General features: G+C 36.8%; 1 protein-coding gene across 1 annotated transcript in view; it reads left to right on the forward strand.

Annotated features, from left to right (window-relative positions):
• The first annotated feature begins 5,725 nt into the window (after window positions 1-5,725).
• LOC140136432 (enhancer of mRNA-decapping protein 4-like) overlaps window positions 5,726-21,346 on the forward strand; it is a 34,008-nt gene continuing 18,387 nt past the window's right edge. Inside the window, exons 1-12 of the mRNA XM_072158157.1 lie at window positions 5,726-5,972; window positions 11,824-11,878; window positions 14,160-14,199; window positions 14,845-14,900; window positions 15,059-15,170; window positions 16,201-16,300; window positions 17,372-17,555; window positions 18,139-18,298; window positions 18,558-18,665; window positions 19,268-19,461; window positions 20,211-20,400; window positions 20,963-21,137. Coding sequence (XP_072014258.1) covers window positions 5,876-5,972; window positions 11,824-11,878; window positions 14,160-14,199; window positions 14,845-14,900; window positions 15,059-15,170; window positions 16,201-16,300; window positions 17,372-17,555; window positions 18,139-18,298; window positions 18,558-18,665; window positions 19,268-19,461; window positions 20,211-20,400; window positions 20,963-21,137 — 1,471 coding nt within the window. The 5' untranslated portion in view covers window positions 5,726-5,875. The remainder of the gene's footprint in view (window positions 5,973-11,823; window positions 11,879-14,159; window positions 14,200-14,844; window positions 14,901-15,058; window positions 15,171-16,200; window positions 16,301-17,371; window positions 17,556-18,138; window positions 18,299-18,557; window positions 18,666-19,267; window positions 19,462-20,210; window positions 20,401-20,962; window positions 21,138-21,346) is intronic.

Genomic DNA, 21,346 nt, shown 5'->3' on the forward strand with positions numbered 1-21,346 from the left:
GTTTGTAAATTATCACTCGATTAATTTTTACCAGTACTATTTAACATTTTGAAATGAGTTTCACAGTGAAATTTACATTGTACAAGAAGCCAACTAGCTCCTATTTTAAAATGATTTTCTTCCTTTTCTGTCTTCCAGAAAATGACGTCCAGCGGCCGACCACGGATGTGTTGATTTACCTCGTTGCTCTGAAGTCTCGCGATTTTTCCGTCTTCAGGTTGTACACTGCAATTTCTGCTTCAACTCCATCAAGATGTTCACCAATCACCAACGCTCATAATTTTGATCAGACTTGAAAGACTGACTTGTCTAGTCGCCTCGTCTGATGCAGATCATAACCGTGGCTTTTTATTGTGGAATTACTGTTCATGTGACTATCCGTCTAAAATTTCCCAAGATAAATCTGGAATAATTTAGATATATACTGTCACACCATGTAGCCGAGCAGTTGTTACTGCTAAAAGTTATCTTCACTGTTTACAGCATCTTGACTCTGCCAGCAACATTTGAGAAAGTTCTGGTTGTTCATCAGTAGTCTACTTAAAATTCACCACGAGAAAGTTCTTTGCGATTTCCAGTGTCACTCTAGGAATTTATCCGCATCCAGTCTATCCAGAGCGTAATTTCGGTACCGGACCTGAAGTCAAAAGTAGCACTCTATTTGGGTGCCAAGTAGACTCCTATTTTGTAATGAACTGTACATGTAAGTTGTAGGCCAACTAGTCCACATGTATAATAGTCTGTGTTAAGACTTAGAATTTTGAAATTATCTCTTCCCCATTCAACTTACAAATTACAATAATATTCCTAAAAACAAAGTGAACAATTTCCACTTTGTTGCCTACTACTGCACTGGACCATCAAATACCACTCTATTGTTAAGCTTACAAATCGGTGAGCAACACAGTTTTATCAGAGCACTAGCAAAATTGTACCGATCTCCTGATTTGGGATTGGAATAGATTTTATCCTATTAAAATTGAGAAGTATTCACCAACACAATACCTAGAGCGCTCTATACACATAACAGTATGAAACACGCTCTCAGACACAAAAATATGAAACACTGTCCACCACACCACATTAAAGTGTATTACACAGGCTCACATAGCCACGGTCAGATACAGGTAGTGGGACCATATCTACCAATTTACCACAGCATTTCATTTCTGAGCACCATTGGGAGACAGATAAACGGCAGGCTAAACACTGCATTATTTTAAAATGACCTTTTCATTTTTCTCCACTGCAGTACATGTACATGTATCTCCCGCTAGTAACCCACCCCAATAGCGTTCCTGAGCATGTGCAAAAATCAACTTCCTACCCTAGACGATTTTGCAACATGGAATTTTGTAACTTGCAAACTTACACAATTTCTTGGGAAGTACCATTGGGTTCCAGACACAACAGACCAGGGATCCCTCATTTCCCGGGCATTTTCCATCCGGTATAACACCCCACTGTTTATACCGGACCATCCCAAAACACTCTATTATTGCCGGTTAGAGTGTGGGACAACTGTGCACCTGCTATTTAGCCAGCCAGGTTGCACCAGACACAGACACAGACACATGTTGCGCGAATACTTCAACAATTTCAAAATCCTCTAAATTCAATTCCAATTCTTATTTTTACTATGGATAGCTCTATTACATACGCATTGCTCACCGGTTATTTCTACATGTATGCAGAATTTTACTCGCCCAGTGAAGTCCATTTGTGCATCCTATTCACTTAATTTACCAACTATGTCACTTGTCCATGTTTTACTAAATTGATTACTAAAACTTTTGCACTGGGGCTAATCTGAATTTATACAGCACATCGTTCGGGCCATCCTACATGTAGAAAGTCTGGAGTTTCAGGCACATGTCTTTTGATCTAGAAGGTTTGTACAACATGTAGTACCATGCACTATTACCCACACAAAGCTGGTTTTCTTAACTTCACTGTGTATTAGGTGCATTCGCTCCTGTTATTCGTGCATAACCTCATGTAGCCCTACTTCCTCCTCCTTTTCACGCTTGTCCGGCCCTAAGATGATACCTTATTATTGCAACCCAGTGTTAGTTCACACAGGAATATCCTATACTGTTTTAAAATATCTAGACTCAAAATTTTTGCCCTGGTCCTAATGACTTAATATTTCGGAACCTCGAAAACACTGAACACATGTTTTAAAATTACCGGGTAATTAACCCATTTGCTACCAATTTAGCCTCTTGATTTGGAATTAGAATTTATCGATCCCTTTTGAAAAATAGTCCCCAACACACACACATAACGATTTACAAGCAATAGACTTGGGAAGTGGGTCCAATATATCTATCCTCAACGTTCCATTCTGATACTAGAAGGAGAGTTTCATGGTAGACCTAGCATCACAGATTGCTTATTTTTGAATGCATTTAGGGCATCTCTGTATCCAATCCACTCTCTATCCCTACAGTACCCAACTCAGAAATAGAATTAACAAACACCAGCAAATGTCTTTCTTTGCCCCAAATGACTAATGCTCTTTGCGTGGTATTATGTAACATGCGCATTTTTACACAAATTGTTCGGTAATAATATCACGAGCAAAATCTCCCCACGGATCCGTATACCTCCAGTAATAATTCCCACTGCTTATTACCAGACTTCGAGAACATTCCCCATACCGGTAAGGAATGTGCGAACCAGTGCCCTTACGCCCACTAGCTGACTGTACGACACCCACCACATGCTAGTATGGGGATTTCACCTATTTTCCGGATCTTCCAACTCAACTTCCTTATAGCACAACTTTGCTATAACTCTCACTACATGCGTTTAGTCATTTTCATTTGAACCAGGGGTACTCAAATTTATTTATTTATTTTATTTAATGCTCAAATTTCATTTTACTTCTAAAGTTTCACACCAAATTTTAAAACCAACCAAAATTCTTGATTATCCACTGTCCATTTGCTTGGACCAAAACTTTTTTTTTTAGCTGGCTCCACAGCAGGATGCTAATATTTTGAATTTGTCACAAGACTCACAACACATGACTTTTTTTTTTTTTTTTTTTTTTGAGACACTTTCCAAACTTCATGCACTTTGGTCGAGCACTATTATTATTAGACCAAACTCTTAAAGCCATTTTAGGACCCTCTTTTCCAGATTGAGCTTTTGCTGCCCTCGGTCATTGAGTTCTAAAGTTCTCTCCATGCCCTAAGCTACTAAGATTTAAAATTACAAAGTTTATGAGGTCAGTTTTCCTACAGAAAAGAAAACAGATCCTGCCCGGACTACGCCATTGTGACGGAGCGAAGGGCTGGGGATCACTGAAAGATACAAAACGACACGAGGGGAAGCCTAAATGACCAGATACCAAGTTTGGAGTATAACCTTAATATCAATGAAATGGATAAGAAATCTCTACTACAGACATTACGTGCACGAGCAATTATTTGGACAGCAAATATGACTTGAAATTAACATGCTCATTATTTATAATGTAGTCGTGATCCACCGAGCATGAATAACTAATACCAATAGGCCTGTAATCCAAGAAATTTCCTTCCTTAACACTAGTTTATGATTTTAAGCTTATTGAATGCAATGTTAAGCTTTCTGTAATTGATTGTAAGAAAATCTGTGTTTATTAATAAAGAAATATGACAAGAGAGACATGATTTTTGTGTCCTTACATTTACCATGAGTATGAGGTTCTTTTCTCACTTTCAGCATACAATTTACTACCAGAGTCAGAGAATATACATGTAATTTGAAAAGGTTCTCTAGTTATGTAACCACTTTGATATTTCCTATCAATATTTGAAGATCATCCTGAAATTTAGTTACAAGACCAGACGGCTGTACACATATAAAAGGGTATCCAAAATATTCAATAGGCTTTTTATGCCTCGGCCAAAGCCAAAAACCTGACATTTTTTAATAAAATAAAGGGACCTGAATGTGACAAATCATAGACTGTAGCAGTCTATGCACAAATGTCCAAACGCACAATTACTGAATTAGCATTTAGGTAGCGTGTACGGTGCCGTACACCTACAGACTTTTAGGGACCATCTCAGCAATACTGCTTTAAAAAGCCTAGCATTACCTAGGCTAGCTTACATAGTCTTCGTCTTGTCTTTAATAACACCTTAATTACTGAGGTTCAGGACTAAGTGAAATTCCTATCATGTATATAAAAACAATGTTAATACTCATGGGGGAGTGACAACTGACAATATAGAGGGAAGGTGCGTGGGTTGACATGTCTACTAAGCTTGAGAATTTGAAGGACCTTACGCCAGGTAGCGTTTAGCCCAAACCCTTTTCTAAGTAGCGCTATAGTGTCACTTCTATGCCAACTAGCATTTCCGTGCAATAAACGCCCAAAGGTGTTTAATAAAAGAATCCTAAGAAAAGTATCACTAAACAGTTTAAACAAGACCTAAATAAGAGATGTAATTTTGGATCGTAGACATGTTCCCGACTCCACCTTTCCCCATCTGCCTGGTGCTAGCAGTCTGTTCTCGTGCGCACTCCCAATGCAATTCAGCAACGAAAATAGTAAAAGAAATCACCCTCCCTCCCGTCCGGGTCTTTTAGGCCGACCCATTCGCCACCAATTAATCACATACTTACTAACCCCTGAAAATCAGACCTGTCCGTTTTATAAATACCAAAAATACTAACTCTCCGAAAGTGAGAAACACAACTGGTCTCATTGAAGTCTTCAGGACGAGTGTCCAAATGCGCCCAGTTTATGTCCAGTTGCGTCCAGTTTTTGGACCATTTGCATAAAGCCCTGATTGGTCAGAAGTTACATGTGACCTTGACCGTGACCAATCGGGTCAAAGATATAATAATAAACCACGCCTCCCGACCTCTGATTATCCTTGCTGAATTGCATCAATAGAGGGCCTATTCTAGCTCCTCTCACTCCCAGATAGGTAAAGACACGAATTAATAAAAGGTAAATAGCCACCGCGTTACACTAAATATGTTTTCTATACTTCACTTGACCCAAATATATGATTTTTATGGTGATAAGTCACTCGCACATGGAATTTTAGAGGGATTTGTATAGCAGTTCCATTAAAAAAAGCTGCTATCATAATGAGACTAAGATCTACATGTAGAAACACCCCCGAAATGCCGTTTTGGGGAATGAAAGTCAATCTTTGACAAGATGTAACTTTGCTACGGAAAGTGCTATGAAAAAATGGTTTTCAGTTTTGGCTTTGTTTACTCAAGGGCTTTGATTTGATATATAAAATGATGCAGTTTGATGGCAAATTTGAATTCACGTTCACCTAGCATACCTAAATTTTAGCATGAATGATGAATGATAAGCTTAATTAAATTCACGCGATATAAGTATACAGCACGAACCTTCTTACGCTTCAGGCCCTTTTTGTAATTTACAACATCCATAATGACATAACGTTATTCTCAAATCATTACTATCGTGTAAATTGTGCATATTTTTTCTAGGTCGTCTGCAGCAAATTTTGGTCCATGGGCGCCGCCATTTTTTCATATGTCGGATTGTTGCATTGCATGCTGGGAAATTGATTTCATATTTTGTTGTTAAAATTTCAACAAAATGGAAATTAAAGTATTTATTATCTATATAGTTGCTAATATTCTATCTTTGAGTGATAATTTTGTCCAAAAGTTTGTTTTCATCCGCTTTATAATGTTATTATTTTGATAACCTTTGACCGAGCATGCGCAGTGAAGAGGTCATCTAATGTCATGCTGTAATTTTCGAGAGAAAACTACTGACAACAACACCCGGAAAACAGGTGAAATTGTATGCATTTCTTTTATTTGGTTACTCAAAACGTAATCATAGCTATTGATAAGTATCTTAAGATTATTTTAGATCAAAATGGACAGTTCCCTGAGTACTTCAGGGTCGCTTAGTGCTGGAGAAGCATCACAAATTTTGAAGGACTTGCTGAATGTAGGGAAATCCCCAGGATTAGGTAAGCGAGATTTTGAAAAAATCCCCATTGCATTTCTGATGCGTTTTTGCTAGCATGTTGTGTTGAGGCCGCTTTTTTTTTCCTATGGTTTAGTTACCTCTCTCTTTTCTTAACATTTGAAGTATTTATTATTCAAGCATTCTACTGATCTGGATCATCTGCCATGACCATGTCATGCCCCATCGCATCGCATTACAAAAAAATGTGAGACAAGTAATCACATGATCATTGTACAAAAATGTAGGTATGCCAGGTGAATTCAAATTTGCCATCAAACTGCATCATTTTATGTATCAAATTAAAGCCCTGGCCTTGAATAAAGAAAGCCAAAACTGAAAACCTTTTTGTCATAGCACTTTCTGTAGCAAAGTTACATCTTGTCAAAGATTGACTGTCATCAAAAAGATTCTGCTAGCAAAATTCCCCCAAACAGCATTTCGGTGGTGTTTCATCACCATAAAAAATCATATATTTGGGTCCCTTGCCCAACTACTGCATTTTCCTCAAAAATTATAGCGCATTGGTGACAAGTAAGATAGGGGCAAGGACTACAATTACTGCACTGGAAATTTTATTTCAGCACAGACAACAGTTGTGGAGTTACAGTCAAAAATGAGGGAAAACCAGTATTTGATTAATAAATCAATAACTACTTGCCTTGAGTTGCTGAATTTTCAATGCCGTAGTTGTAGTCCTTGCCCCTATAATATACTGTATGTCTTACTTGTCACCAATGCGCGATAATTTTTGAGAAAAATGCAGTAGTTGTAGTCCTTGCCCCTTATACATATCTTACTTGTTACCAATGCACGATAATTTTTGAGAAAAATGCAAAAATTGGCACAAAATTGGCCAGGGGTGTAGTACCCCCTTAAATTTCTATGTAAAATATGTATAGTGTTCTAGGCGAATTTGGTTGACTAGTAAATGTGTTAATTAAGGTTTGCCTGGCATACCTAATCATTGATCAGGGTTGCCAAAATAAATTACTTAAAGCCCATATCCCTGGCCTAGCCATGGGTAATTGCCCAAATAGCCAAAAAATTGCCCAATTTTTAGAAGTCAATTTATCCACTTTTAATTTTATTTTCAAATATATGCAGAAAATGAAATAAATTATAAAAACAAAAACTGAAAAATGTGAAATTATTTTGTTTTGTCTTACTCTAAGACTACCGAGTTTCCCATTGGGAAGGATCAGAACAAACAAACAATAACATAAAGTTTAAAAAACTGCAAGAAAATTTAAAAGTTGGCTCAAAGGGAATTCTAGCTATACTTCCCAATTAAAAACTCAAAAAAGGTTTGAAAATTAAAAACAAAATAACTGCAAGGACAATTAAAAGTTGACTCTGTGGGTTCTAGCACTCCATTTTATTTTTGGGAAATGCTAAAATAAAATTGAAAATTAAAAAAAAATAACTGCAAGGAAAAAAAAAATTGACTCAGTCGGTGAGTTCTTTTCTACACTCCCTTTTATTTTTGGGAAATGCTGAAATAAATTACTAACAATCTTAGAAAATAGTCATTGTTTTTTTATTTGCAAGGAAAACAAACACATTCTGACATTCATTATCCAGAGACCGAGAAAGGAGAAACAGGAAATATCACATTTTGCCACACATCTTTGTAGAGGCGGAAGGAAAATTATCTATTTGAAAAGATTCTTATAAAGTCATTAATATTTCTTAATAACTTTGGCTATAGATATTAAATTTTATTATTTTTAATGGCAAATTAAATTGATCCACAACTTGTGAGATATTCAAAAGCATTCTTGTAGGGGAAGTGCCTACGAATTATGCCCTTTCGAAAAAGATATTTTACAACTCAATTGAATGGCAAAACTTTGCTTTGAAAACAATTGATTTTTATGTCAAAGCAAAGATGTGCTTTTCATGCAGCAACTTTTATTTTTCTCCATAAACGCCAATAAATCACTTTAAAAGTTGCCATTGACTTTTCTTTTTTCGTCACTTATAACCAATTCATAAATTTCTCCACTTTCTGGGGGAGTGGAGGGTGGGAAAATAAAATTTTCCGATCCTAGTCGGATGAGAGCTGAATGCTTTGTAATATTTTGAATCGAAAACAAAGCCAACCTCTCCAAAAAAGGCTTGCCCTCATTGGCTAACGAGAAAAAACAGACCGAAACTTCCTAGCGGTTTGGCCGGAAACTTCCTTGCGATTTGGCCGCGATAGATTTCCCCAAAAATTTATATCAAACTAAGAAATTAGAGCCAAAAACTGTGATTTGTGCCAGAGACAGATAAAAACCGGGAAAAGTTACAAAATAACAACTATGAATTCAACAATCCCTATAAAAAGTGGAGGCCCTGAAGAAAATTAACAAGAAAACAGTTACCACTTACGTGGTAAGATTATCACCATGTTATTAGCTCCCACAATCATGTTATTAAAAAATAACTATCAATATTGAAAGTTACAACTTTATTTGTGAACAGAGCCATGTACTAATTTTACAACATTTTAAAGTACACTACGGCGATCGCAAATGCTGTCATGGCTTGTGGCACAGCCTGATACAGATCATATTAGGAAAGTTGAGAGAGTAAGCAAACACTTGCCAAAATGTCGCTTGGAAATTGTGGTTGACTGAAACTCCCTCCAGTCCCAGGAAATTTACACTTTTTCTTGCCCTAAACCCTATTAAAATGCTTTGAAAGTCCCAAGTGGATCTAAAAGAGAGCATTTTTCACCATGTCCTACTGTAAAAATATTGAGATTAAAAGTTAGTGATTGATTAATAGCAGTTTAGAATGTCATCTTACATCAGCACATATTCTTACCTCTCTGACATTTCCTGTGTATTTAGACATTGCATGTCTAGCAGGTTCTGACAAATTTCTGTGCATTAGGTACATTGTATATTTCCAATAAGTCTTCCGATCAGATCCATATGTGTATGTATGTTGGTTACTTAATTGTCCGTATACCTTCCTCAAGTCAGTAAAGTAAAATCAAATTTCTCAAAAACTGTTGATTTTAGCACTAGCAGGAATCTACAGGTTGAAATTCTAGTTGGATTTTCTTGCATCATCATTTCCTTTCTGAAAATTTAGACTTTCATATATAATATATACTTGTTAATGTTATCATTACATTTATCTATAAATGTAATAATAACAAACTTACATATAAAAGTATAAATTTTCAGAAAGGAATACATAAAAAAAACCAAGATCTAAATTACTGACTTGAAAAAGGTATACAGACTATAGTCATGATAGTCAGATCTCTTTCCTTAAATCTTCCCCATTCCCTTCCTTTTATACAGAATATATAGCATTAGAATAACTTACATGTACATGTTCTCTTTTCATGTTTTCTTTGCATGTTTGGCACTTTCCTGTGCTTTGGGTAGTGTAATTATGTTTCCAGCGTTTGGTATAAGGCATACATGTACATGTGTCAGAGAAGTCAATGACAGGTGATTTCGTATCCTGGTGATCTGATTTAACAGAAGGATTTTTTAGTCCAAGATGTGTTGACTGAAGTTCAGAAAGTTTTGAGACGGTTTCCGAGCTCTTTTTTTTCTTGTTAAGCCAACTCACAAGTCTTTGTTTATCTCGCTTCTGAGTAGCAGGAGATTTCTTCTTTTTTTTTTGTTCTGGACGGTGGTGTGTGGGTGTCAACCTTGACAGAAGCATCAACGGAAGGTGGTAACTTAGCATATTTAGTGTCCAAACCTGTCCGCTGCCCGTTGCTGTTCAATGGCGGCTCAGCTGGTATTGTCCTAGCGGTCGTGACCCTGCACCCGTGCTGGTGGCGGAAATTTGTTCCAACAAATATCGAGGTATATTTTTCCTGTATTTTCTTTCAAAGTCCACACAGGAGGCTCAAGATGATCAATGTCAAGCGCTTGAAGAACCCTTAGAAGCTTTGTGCCCAATCCAGAGAAACTTGGTAACTCCATTTTCTCGGAAAGCAAGTGCAAAAGTCATATAAAACTGGAGCAACAACAACGCACGTCCACACACCCCGAAATCAAAATAATAGCTCTGGTCTTTGTTTGCTTTTGCTAAATCCTTTTCAAGTGGTGGGTTATTTGTATAGGTACATGCATAACCAACAATTAACAATGAGAGAACACTTCTTAAACCTCGTTGACTTGGGGATGATTTGAAATGACCGCCAATTATGACTGTTTGATATTTATTGCCGGCAATGTTGAAAAAGAGACACACATAGAAACGAAAAAAGCTATAATTTTGTTGAAGTCGCAAAGTTTAACTAACCATAACTCCGCTTCTGGATTTTGTTTGAGGACAAATAATATACCATTTTTAAGTTTATGATGTTTATTTTTAAACACGAAATAAAACAAAATTGACCGGGGAGGAATTTACGGCTCATTCGCCGTGGACGGTCACATTTAGGGTTATTGCTCCTATTGCCTAAGCATTTAGTGAACTCAATGTATCACAGCAACAGATGGAGATGTTTTTGTGCCACTAAAGCCATTGATTTGAATGTTCTTGCGTGAATGTCAGTTTGTTGCTCGGGCCAAAGATGGGACAGGCATAGAAATTCGATCCCTATTTTAATTTCAAGGTTAAGATAATTGGTTGTATCAATTTCATTTGCCAATTGGGTAAAAGTTAAAGCTACCAAAATGACATCTGTACAGAAGGATTGTTTTTGACACCGATTTATTTTATCAAACATTTATTTTATCAAACCGATTTATTTTTTCTGTTATTACTTATTCCTTGTGTTCCTTGAACTTGTTTTGCATTTCACTTTTCAGTCCTGTTACTGTTATTTGCACAACTAATTCTCCTTTTTCATTTTGGGAACAGTCATGTCATGAGCATACTGTGAAGCACTGTGCAGGTTATGTCGGGCTTGTACTGATCATCAGTGATGTATTTTGTGTACAGTTTCCAGCTTTTTACGTTCTGAGAATCGGAAGTTCATTTGTGCAAGCAATAGTGACTAGGATATATTGTAGTTGATGTTTAGATTTTTTGCATTTTATATGCTTGCGTTTTGGTAGAATAATTCCATTTCTTAGAAGCACTTTCATCTCTGGGCTTTGTGTGTTTGTTTCTCCTTTTTACTAACTTGCAGTAGCATTTTCTTGTAGTTATTTAAAAACTTTTAAAATGTTTTCAGCTCAGTGTTGATAATATCGGTAAATTTTCCAGAGTTCTGGTTTGTGTTGTGATCACGAATGTGTTCCTTGCGCTATAGATAAAAAATGTTCATGCACAACATGACTGTATGACTCTTATCCTGTTGTACATTTTAAGGGTCAAACAGGCACATCCCCGTATGTGCATGTTATGCTCAATGTACAAGAAATACTCCGAAATTTATGATACAAGGCTTAGACGACTTTAAACTCCAGGGTCAGAAATACGCAACCAAGTGCGAGAATCCTTTTGGATTCTCCCAGTGGAATTTTGCAAGAGTCCATGGATTCTCGCCATATAACTTTGTATGATAAATTGAAATATTTACGAGAATCCATTTAGATTCTTGCAATTTTGTTGACGAGAATCTTTGTGAGAATGGATTCTCGGATTCTCACTGAATTTCTGACCCTGAACTCTCAACTTGTTGTTTGTTTTCTTCATAAGATATCTTCATTCTTTAAATGAGCAGTTTGTCCACTTTCTAAGTAAAGTACCAATCAAACATGCGTAATAAAACAAACTTGGTAGAAAAAAGACTATTCTTAGAAGTAAATAGAAAAAGACTTACTCTTCTTCATAAAAAGGTACAAGAAATTTCAGTTGAACCCCCCCCCCCTCCTTTGCCATTTCATTCTCTCATCAAATATTGTATTGAACTAATGTAATATGTTTGCATCACCCACCCACAGGGGCTGCTAACTCTACCCCAGATAAGATGGATGGTGACAGGATGGAAAATGGAAGGTATGTAAAATAGGAGAACCAAGATTATCAAACTTTTTGCCTTGCTCAATTCAATAAAGACATTTTGGTATTAACGGATCCAAAACACTGTATTGCCATCATTCAGCGTGTTTATACTGAGCGTACGGCTTTTTGACCCGCTATTTTCCGGGCACAAAATACCGATCATAATCCGCCACCGTTACCCAGCTTGTTTCTACTGAGACCAGAAAGCCGTGTCTCGCATACGATGCACGGCATTTTTTCCTGTAAACCGAAGTACGGAAAACAGATTTGACGGTTATATCCTAAATTTAAATGTCTACGCATGGCAGCTCATGGCATATGACCTACAATCACAATTTAGTGTTTTCATAAAATCCAAATTGCATTAATTTACCAGTTGATCTAGTAATTGGCTATTATGATAATTAATTTACAGCTCATATAAACCAACTCATTAACTATAAAGATATAACCAACTCATTAACTATAAAGAAGTAGGCCTAGACTAAATAAAGTCATATCCATTTTACTTCATCAAGTTCATGCGAGTCACACATGTGGCCAGTGTATATAATATCGGAAAGAAGGAACCTACTACATCATAGGCTTAAAGTCATAATGTACGATCTTTTTCAGAATTTACCTTTATTTTTTCAAAACCGATTTTTGGCATATTTGTAATACTTACACATGTTCTAACTTAAATCTATGAGCAAACTGTCAAATTCGGCCCTATTTGTAGTAAAACGGGACGATTTTCTGTTGGTCCGACATAAAGTCATAATTTTTTAGATTATGACTTTATGTCGGCCACGATCATAAACCGTAGTCTCCTACAAAACTAGCTTGTTACGCTCCTCCACATGTGGAGGGAGCGTAACCAAACTGGCCGCGTCGGAGACTACCTCTGCGGCCGCACTCGCTGTCCTAATCCAAATAGTGCGAGATGTTTCGAGTCGGATAGAGGTGAAGTTTATGATGTTGTTTCTTTGCAAATTCCCAATGTTTTTCAAGCGTCCAAATGTATTGGGAACTTTCATAATGATTGCATATTATCATTTTAGAAGAAAAAAAAAAAAAAAATTTAAAATTTAAAAAGATCGTACATTAAGGCTTTAAGCTAGACTATACAAGTAGAATATAAATCGCGTTATTTTTGCAACACGCATGACCTCGACCCGGCAACAGATGACACGGCTCGTTTCTACTGCGCGATTACACGCTTTGATTCGGCATGATCCACCTCAAGAGGTGGATCACGAAAAGGCGAGCACATGACCCGCATGACACGGCAACCGATTACCCAGATCGTTTCTACTGGGCTTGTTACCCGGTATGACCCGGCACGGCACGGCATGGCACGGAATTTGGCCCTCAGTAGAAACACGCAGATTTAGTCATTGCAGAGTGAACAAGGTTCCTGATAGGAACTGAAATTTTCAAATGAGTATGGTACTTTATTCTGTTGGCTCTATCACCATATCTTAAATTTAATTGACTTTTGAATGATTATTATAAATGAAAACATTTCTTTGGTGCTCTACAAATCACAGAGCGTCTTACAAGAAAACATATCAACCAAATATACAAATCAAAATATAAACAATCCTGATGAATCTCATCAATAATATTTTTGCCTTGCTATAGATTTGAATTATTTTATTCAGAAATGTTCATTTGTAGTGTACAAGCAAGATCAATGTGTGTGAGCATACCTGGAATGGATGTTTGGGCCATAAATGATTTTTATTTTTAAGGCATTCAGACAGCTGTAAGCCACATATACAAATAGTGTACCTTCTTCTTGTCCCATAACACAGTTGCAGGAAAGACTTTTGATTTTCCCATCAACTATTTAAACATGTGATTTAACCACTTCCAGGAAATTAATTGATAAGTAACATGAAGGTGAGCGCACACCTACATGTAGAAATTTATTTTTCAAGATCACATATTTTCGAGGCCAGTGAGCAAGGACCACTAGATACTGCAGAGTGCTCTGAAGTTGGGGGGGGGGACAAGGCCAAATTTAAGGGCATCTGAGCAGTCCATAGCCTTGATAGCCTCCATGAATTTTAAGGCCAGTACAGTATGCGTGATATGCATCAATTAGATGTCTAGAACTTCCGAAACTGTGGCGTAGCTTTTGCCTTAAAGGATAAATTAGTAGGTATTTGCATTACTTGCGAAGTTAAATGAACATTTAAAAGTATTTATCAAATTGATTATTTTAAACTTGTGTGTCCAATCAAGTAATTTTTAATACTGTAGAAATGTGTGTATTCTCTCTTTGTAGGTCTCGTCAAAGTCAAGAGACTCCTCCACGTCCACCACGGGTAAAGTATTATGTTTGCTGAAAAATGTATATTTTGTAAATAGTGCAAAATTTAAAAAAATACTTCACTGCTTGGTGGTGCATAGCTTAGCAGTTAAACATTCACTTACATGTAGTGCTAACTTAAAAGTATAGTATATGAAAAATGTATTATAAAATGCTTTACTGCGTGGTACTGCAGTGTGCTAACTTAATGGTATACTTGAACACTTTATTAAATGGTCCATCTGTTTTTATATGGGAATTGAATTTGACAGCTTTACAGTTCAATTTGTTAGATTCCCAATAGACCCTATTGAATACTTCATCAATCTTCCTCATTTAAATAAAATACTGTCCACCAGGAGGCCTCCATGGGGCAGTTCACATTATACTACAATAAAACAGGTGATGGATATGAATGGTGGAATCGAACTAGAGACCTGTCCGTCTGACACTTAGAACTGCCCACCAACATCTCTGCCATTTCAATGGATACATTGGCCCGGTTGGTTTATTCGATGGGGTCTATAGTGATTCATTTGATGGATAAGTCAAAATGACTCTGCAATCATTAGTAATCAAGTAAAGAAAATGAATTCAAATCTGAACAAAGCATGAAACTATTTGCTATAAAAAGAATATTTTTCTCTCCTTATTTCTACAGGGTGCTACAGCTGGAAATGGCAGTTTTGAAGACTTTGGAAAAGTCTACCAGAAGATGTAAGATTTGCTTTACCTTGTTTTAAAAATTGAATATAAGTTTTATAATTTTGTCTATCAAATGCACCTAGACTAAAAATCAACATGAACTGAGGCAAGTTACGCATGTCGACTGAACAAAGTGTATTTAGTTAGCTTTTCAATTTTCTTTCATGCAGAATTTTAGAAGGGGATGACAAGAAGGGATCTGTGCCCATATTTGGAAGAGAAGTAGACATCATTCCCAGTGCAGCATCCAGCATAGACAGTCAGACACCTGGCAGTAGCAAGGTACATTTTTTAAAAGGGTTTTGATTTCAATTAATTGTAGATTTAAATGATGTGTTTGGGGCTCAAGCAAGCTAACATATGAAAATTTTGAGAGAGAAAAAATCATGAGTCAGAGGGGATTGAACCCTGGACGCTGGATTACCGGTCCAGAGTCTAACCACTGTAGTTCACAGTCTGTACTCGGGTTATCTCAACTTAAGTCCCCATGATAACTCTCTCATTGTGTCTCAGCGGTCAATTATAATATTAATTAATGAAGAAGGAGGCGGCCTATATGCTTCATTGTGTATATCTTCATTGTGTATATCTTCGCATATATTAATTTGTGTTTCACATTGTCTTTCGCCCTGCTAGAGTGAAGCATAATAGGCTGCCTCCTCCTTCATTAATTAATTTTAGATTTAATTACACCCTGTATGAAAGTTGTATTTTCCACACATTTTTTTCCTGTTAGTTGTTGCTGAACAATATAGGAGTCATGTGGAAATAGGCTCCTACACGATGGTTGAAATTGGTTAAACCAAGATTTAACCTCAACATCAAAGTGAATATATTATTATTAAAGTGTTGTTGTTGTTGTTGTTGTTGTTGTTGTTGTTGTTGTTGTTGTTGTTGTTGTTGTTTTACTTGATAAGAAAAGGAATTTGCTCATTTTCACTCCTGAATGACCTAATTTAAGGCAAAATATTGTAATAGGCATGATAATAATATTTTCAAATTTGCAACTTATATATTTGACATAAAATGTACACTACAAGATTACTATTGGGTCAACCTGCACAGGTACACTGGTGCCAAGGTACCTGACTGGTACACACTGAGTACCTACACAGTACCAATGCTGCTACTGCCAGCATCACCAGGAGTGGTACTGCTCTTGTACCACACTAGTACTCCCCTGGTACTGCACAGTACCTGGCAATTGTACTTGGTGATTGTGTACCTGTGCAGGGGGCCACAATAGGAATCTGGCAGTGTAATTGTAATTAGCAGAAGACTGGCATTCTTTTTTGTGTATTTTTTTCATCAGGTCAAGATCACACCTGTAGTAAACTATGACTGGGAACACAGATATTACTATGGTAACCTAGTAGCTGTCAACACAACATATCTGGTATATGTCCTCAAAGGTAAGCTTTATCAATATATCACACATAGTACACTATTTTGCCCTCTTTGAGGGACACAAATATGGCGGTGCCTGTTCTCTTTGGGTGTAATATAATCTCTTTGATCTTAATGCCAGTGTCTTAGCTAGCCAACTCATGAAGTCATCTGTGATGATCTGCCTGTCCTGGTTTGCTCCCAACATGTTAAACATAACTGTGTCATTTGATGTATAATGAAGTCCCTGTGGGGTGAAGAAATCAAACTGAAAAGTAGAAAAAAAGTGGCTGTTTCATTCAAATGACAGGTGCTTGTCAATGTGTCTGATTTTACACCCACTGACATGCCTGGGGTCCATTTCACTAAACTTTATGTAACTTTGGAAGTCTCAAAATTGTTTGTAAATTTGACGAGTTGTAAGTTCCATTTCACTTAACTAAGTTCACTTACAAACGGTACCCTTCCTAAGTAATAGGGATTTACTACAGGGACCCATAGTAAAGTTACGTTTAGTATTGAGTATTCATAACTTTAAGAATGGTTACTTGAGTTATGAAGGGATAAAAGTTGAGAGAAATGAACCCCTGGGCAGGTAACTTTAAGGCTGGACAGATACAAAAAAATTATACACTCCAATCTGGCAGTAAGTAATTTTCTGTGGGATTAATCCAGATATTTGGGTCAGGAATTGTTTCGGTCATCATTAATTTAGAGTTACCAACTAGACTACCTTGGTCCAAAAGGAATGGAATAGCTGTGAAGCCAGATTAACAAGCATGCAGGTAATCATTTTCTAGCAAAATGTCACACTAATTTGATTATTTTCCGTGGTTGTTAAAAAGATGGGTATCTGTTTAGAGTTAGCAACCAAACTATTTGAATCTAAAAAAAGTTACGGAACATGTGCAGCCCCAAACATTAGAAGTACCGTAGTTCAACAATGTGTCTCATTAAATAATTTTTCCCTCAACAAATGTCATGGCAATGAAGTGCCCTGGTCTATACAGATGTCACTTTCAGTTAATATCTCTAAAATTGCTGTGGACATTTACACCTCGCTAATTGAAATATTTACTATTTCTTACAAAATACAGTTCATCCTGGTTATGGTCTGCGTATCCTGAACAGACGCACCGTAGAGAGGGCGCTGCTGAAAGGCTTTGTAGACGTGATCACAGATGTAGCTTTTGCTCATCATAACTCCAATGTACTGGGCTGCATTGACAGGAGAGGCAATTTGTCTGTGTGGCAAATACATGAAGGCGGTGGAAAGATACAGTATCCTTAAAATAAAGAGAATTACATGGTCCAGTGTATAAGAAGAGGCTAACCCTGTGCATAAGTGTCGGCTATTTGAAAAGAGAAGGGGGACTGATATCGTGCATAGGTAAACTGCACATAAAGCCTATGTGATAATACTAAAAAATCGAGGTACAGCACATATATAGGAATGATGGAAGGAAATATGAATAAACCAAGTACTGGAATATTAAAATATGAAAAAAATATTGGCTAATTCCATAATCTTCCACACCTTTTTATATTTTTATTGGTAAAAATGGTTGGATCTTGAACATTTTAAATGTTGCATATTGTTGGAGTTCCATATTCTTCACAAGAGGGAAATGGAAAAGCCCATTAAGAGGAGCTGTGCAATGATAATCAAAAACAAATGATGCTGATATAACCCGACCTTGGTTAAACTTACAATGAAATTATTTGAAACATTAAAAGCTTAATTTTGAGCATTAATGTGGTTGTATTTTCAGGCCTACTACACATAAATGTTGTTAAATATATTCGCTTGATTGATGTGGATTGTAGTTGTGTATGACTCATGTATTCCTTGACAGTAGAACAGATACACACCCAAACTGAATGTGACCAGGTCAGGTACCCAATCCAGTGATTTCCACAGACTGATGTGGTGTCCGTTCCTACCCGATGACCCTGGTACCAGCGATAGCAGTACAGCTTCTAATGAGGGAAGTCGTATGTTAGCTGTCACACATGATAATCAGGTATGTATAATAAGGCCACAAAAAAGTTGCATCTCGTAGCTTGGGAAGATTTTAAAATCCAATAATTAATGTGTTTTTGTCCCTGAAGTTTGAAATCAGTGCTTGAAACTTTCAAAACTAACATCCTTATACATGAAATGAAAAATAATTTTAAATTGTAAATGTAGCAACCAAACTTATTGAGTTTGAACAAGTGAGAGAAGGCCTTATCAAAGTCTATGTACATATAATCAGTGTGAGAAATGCTTTGTTTTGACAGGCTGAGTTATGGGATGTGGATGTAGCAACTGAGCTGTATAGCACCAAACCTATTGAGTTTGAGCAAGTGAGAGAAGGTCTTATCAAAGTCTATGATGGACACACAAAGGTAATTATTCGCTAAATGGGGAAATAGACCAAGTTTGAATATGGGCTATTCCATAGAAGACACAACCTTAATCTCCCACACAGGAAGTGTCAATTTTATACAGGGTTACCTGAATGAGTGACTCCATTTGAAATCCACACCTTAAGTGTAGGAGATTAAGGTCATGTCTTCCATAGGGGGTATATGGATTTAACTGGAATAGCCAAATGTAACTCTGGATATAAAATATGCATGATTGATTTATATTTACCAAGTATTTGAATTTCTTTACTGTATCTTTGTCAAAATGATATTTTTGTTTCTAATGGTAAAACCTGGGCAACCTAAAGAATATAGGTATATGGGCAATTCCAAGCATCATTCTGCAACACGGAAGTTTGCGTATGCAAATTAGGGTCGTTTGGAAAACTTCCCACATTTAGCTTTCACTTACCAAAGATAGTTTCCATTATACTATTAAAAAGAATTCATTCAAAATTCATGTTCAAAACTTCACGTATCAGAATGATGGTGCTTGGAATTAAACATATTTGTGTTAACCCGTTTCAATAAGTTTTATAACTATTAGAGTTCTCAATTCATTCATGTTTTTCTGATTACAGCCAATCACAGATGCCTCAGTGTCTCCTGACGGCACAGTTTTAGCCACATCCAGCCTGGATGGTACAGTGAAGTTCTGGCAGATGTACTGGGAAGCCACGGACCCACCTAGGAGACTCCACCAGTTCAGTCCCCATGATGGAAAACCCGTCTCAGCTCTGCTGTTTTGTGACAACCACAAATATCAAGATCCAAAGTAAGAGAGTTGTTTTGATAGTAACAAAGTGGTTTCTGGATTTTTTTTTTAAATCCTCAATCACACCCTTGAGTTTTGTTGTGAAGAGAAAGCGATACATTCACAGTGCAAGATGCATGTTAAGTTTGGTTTGGAATTCACCATTGCACATGGTGGGGTATGCAACGTTGACAGTAAAAGAAAATTTGTACAAATTTAAAAATACGGTTTTGGGATGTAAAATACAGATTTTTGATCCAAGTACTGAAATCTGAATTTCAAAGATGGCATGTCTGACTTCATATATTTAGACCAAGTGGCTTTTGTATTGTAGCTTTTGTAGTGTAAAAGAATGCTGTTGTGGCAAGGTATGTCAGAGATGTAGCTAATTTGTAGCTTTTGCACTGTTTGATAGGAATATATTTATGATGGGGACTCCATCTCATAGTCAAAGGCACTTCAACATTTTAAATCTGTATCTTAAACCATTCCCATAAAACTGTCTGATGTAACAATCAATTTCATGATCAGAGTTATGTGCTCTATAACATGACTTTCATAAAAACTAGCAAAATAATGCATTCTTGTTAACATCTGATATACATGATAATTGGACACAATTTCTATGCACTCCTTGATGAATGATAGTCTACAGAGTTTGGATTTTGTTACTCTATTTCAATCTTGACAGACTGCATGATTGTGTGTCAGAATTTAATATAAACAGTGTTATTTTTCAAAAATTAACATGCAAACCTTGTTGTTCGCAGCCTGCCATTCTGGAGGTTCCTCATCACTGGAGCCGATTACAATTCAGAGTTGAAGGTCTGGTGCACAGTCACCTGGACATGTCTACAGAAGCTGCAACTACACCAGCCTGGCCTGACGCCACAACCAGCCTTCAAAGTCAAACTGGATCTGTCAGCATCATTTCTCATCATGACTGATATCAAGAGAAAGGTAGGGATATTAGAGATGCATTGATTTAAGTTGGCAAAGCAGTGTCTTAGCCACTCATTCTCCTGTCATTTTGTACAGGCAAATTGCTTATGAGATGGGCAAGGTTAGTGTTAATGTAATATGATAGCTGCTGAACTGAAAATTAAGTCTGCCTTCATGAGGGCCATAATATCAGATATTTGGTCTCAATGAATCCACAGAATGTCAAACTTCGACATGAAATTTTGACCACATGACAAGCAAACCTCTATATATAACTAATACAATTTGGAGTGTGGAGAAGTTTCATATCAAATGTATCCGATTTTGAAGATAAAGACATAAATCAGCTTTGACATTTGCTATGCAATCACCTACGACTGGGTAATCACAGAATTCAGATGGATTTAATTAAATTTCCATACCTCTCGGCATTTACAAGGGAAATAAATTAATTCAAGGGAAGGTATTCAACGGTATTGAGTGCAGTGCTTGGAGCGTATCTTAAACATTTGCTATTATAGTTATGAACTTGGCCCAGGTTCTGATGATAATTATGCTACTCGTGTCTCCTTTCCACCAGGTACTCTATGTGATACAGTTATTCCAAGATCCCCATGAAGGGCGTGCCCATGTGACATCCATCAGTGAGTTCTTATTGATGCAACCCATGCTTAGCTTTGCTGTGGTAGATGCTGGCAAATGTAAGATTAAACCAACCAATGATGATGGGGAGGATGGTGAAGAGCTGAACTCTGGTAGGTATCATGTCTGTTTGTTAAATGGTATGTCCTTTATGCCTTTATAGGGTGTATGCAATAAACCAACCAGGACAGTATAACAGTTGAAATGGCAGCCATGTTTGAGGACAGTTCTAAGATAGCTTAGGATGACAGAGGGACAGGTCTCTAGATCGATTCCACAACCATTCATACTTATAACCTGTTTTATTCTATTATCATGCGAA

Source organism: Amphiura filiformis, chromosome 16, assembly GCF_039555335.1.
Source record: "Amphiura filiformis chromosome 16, Afil_fr2py, whole genome shotgun sequence".
Classification (NCBI taxonomy): Eukaryota; Metazoa; Echinodermata; class Ophiuroidea; order Amphilepidida; family Amphiuridae; genus Amphiura; species Amphiura filiformis.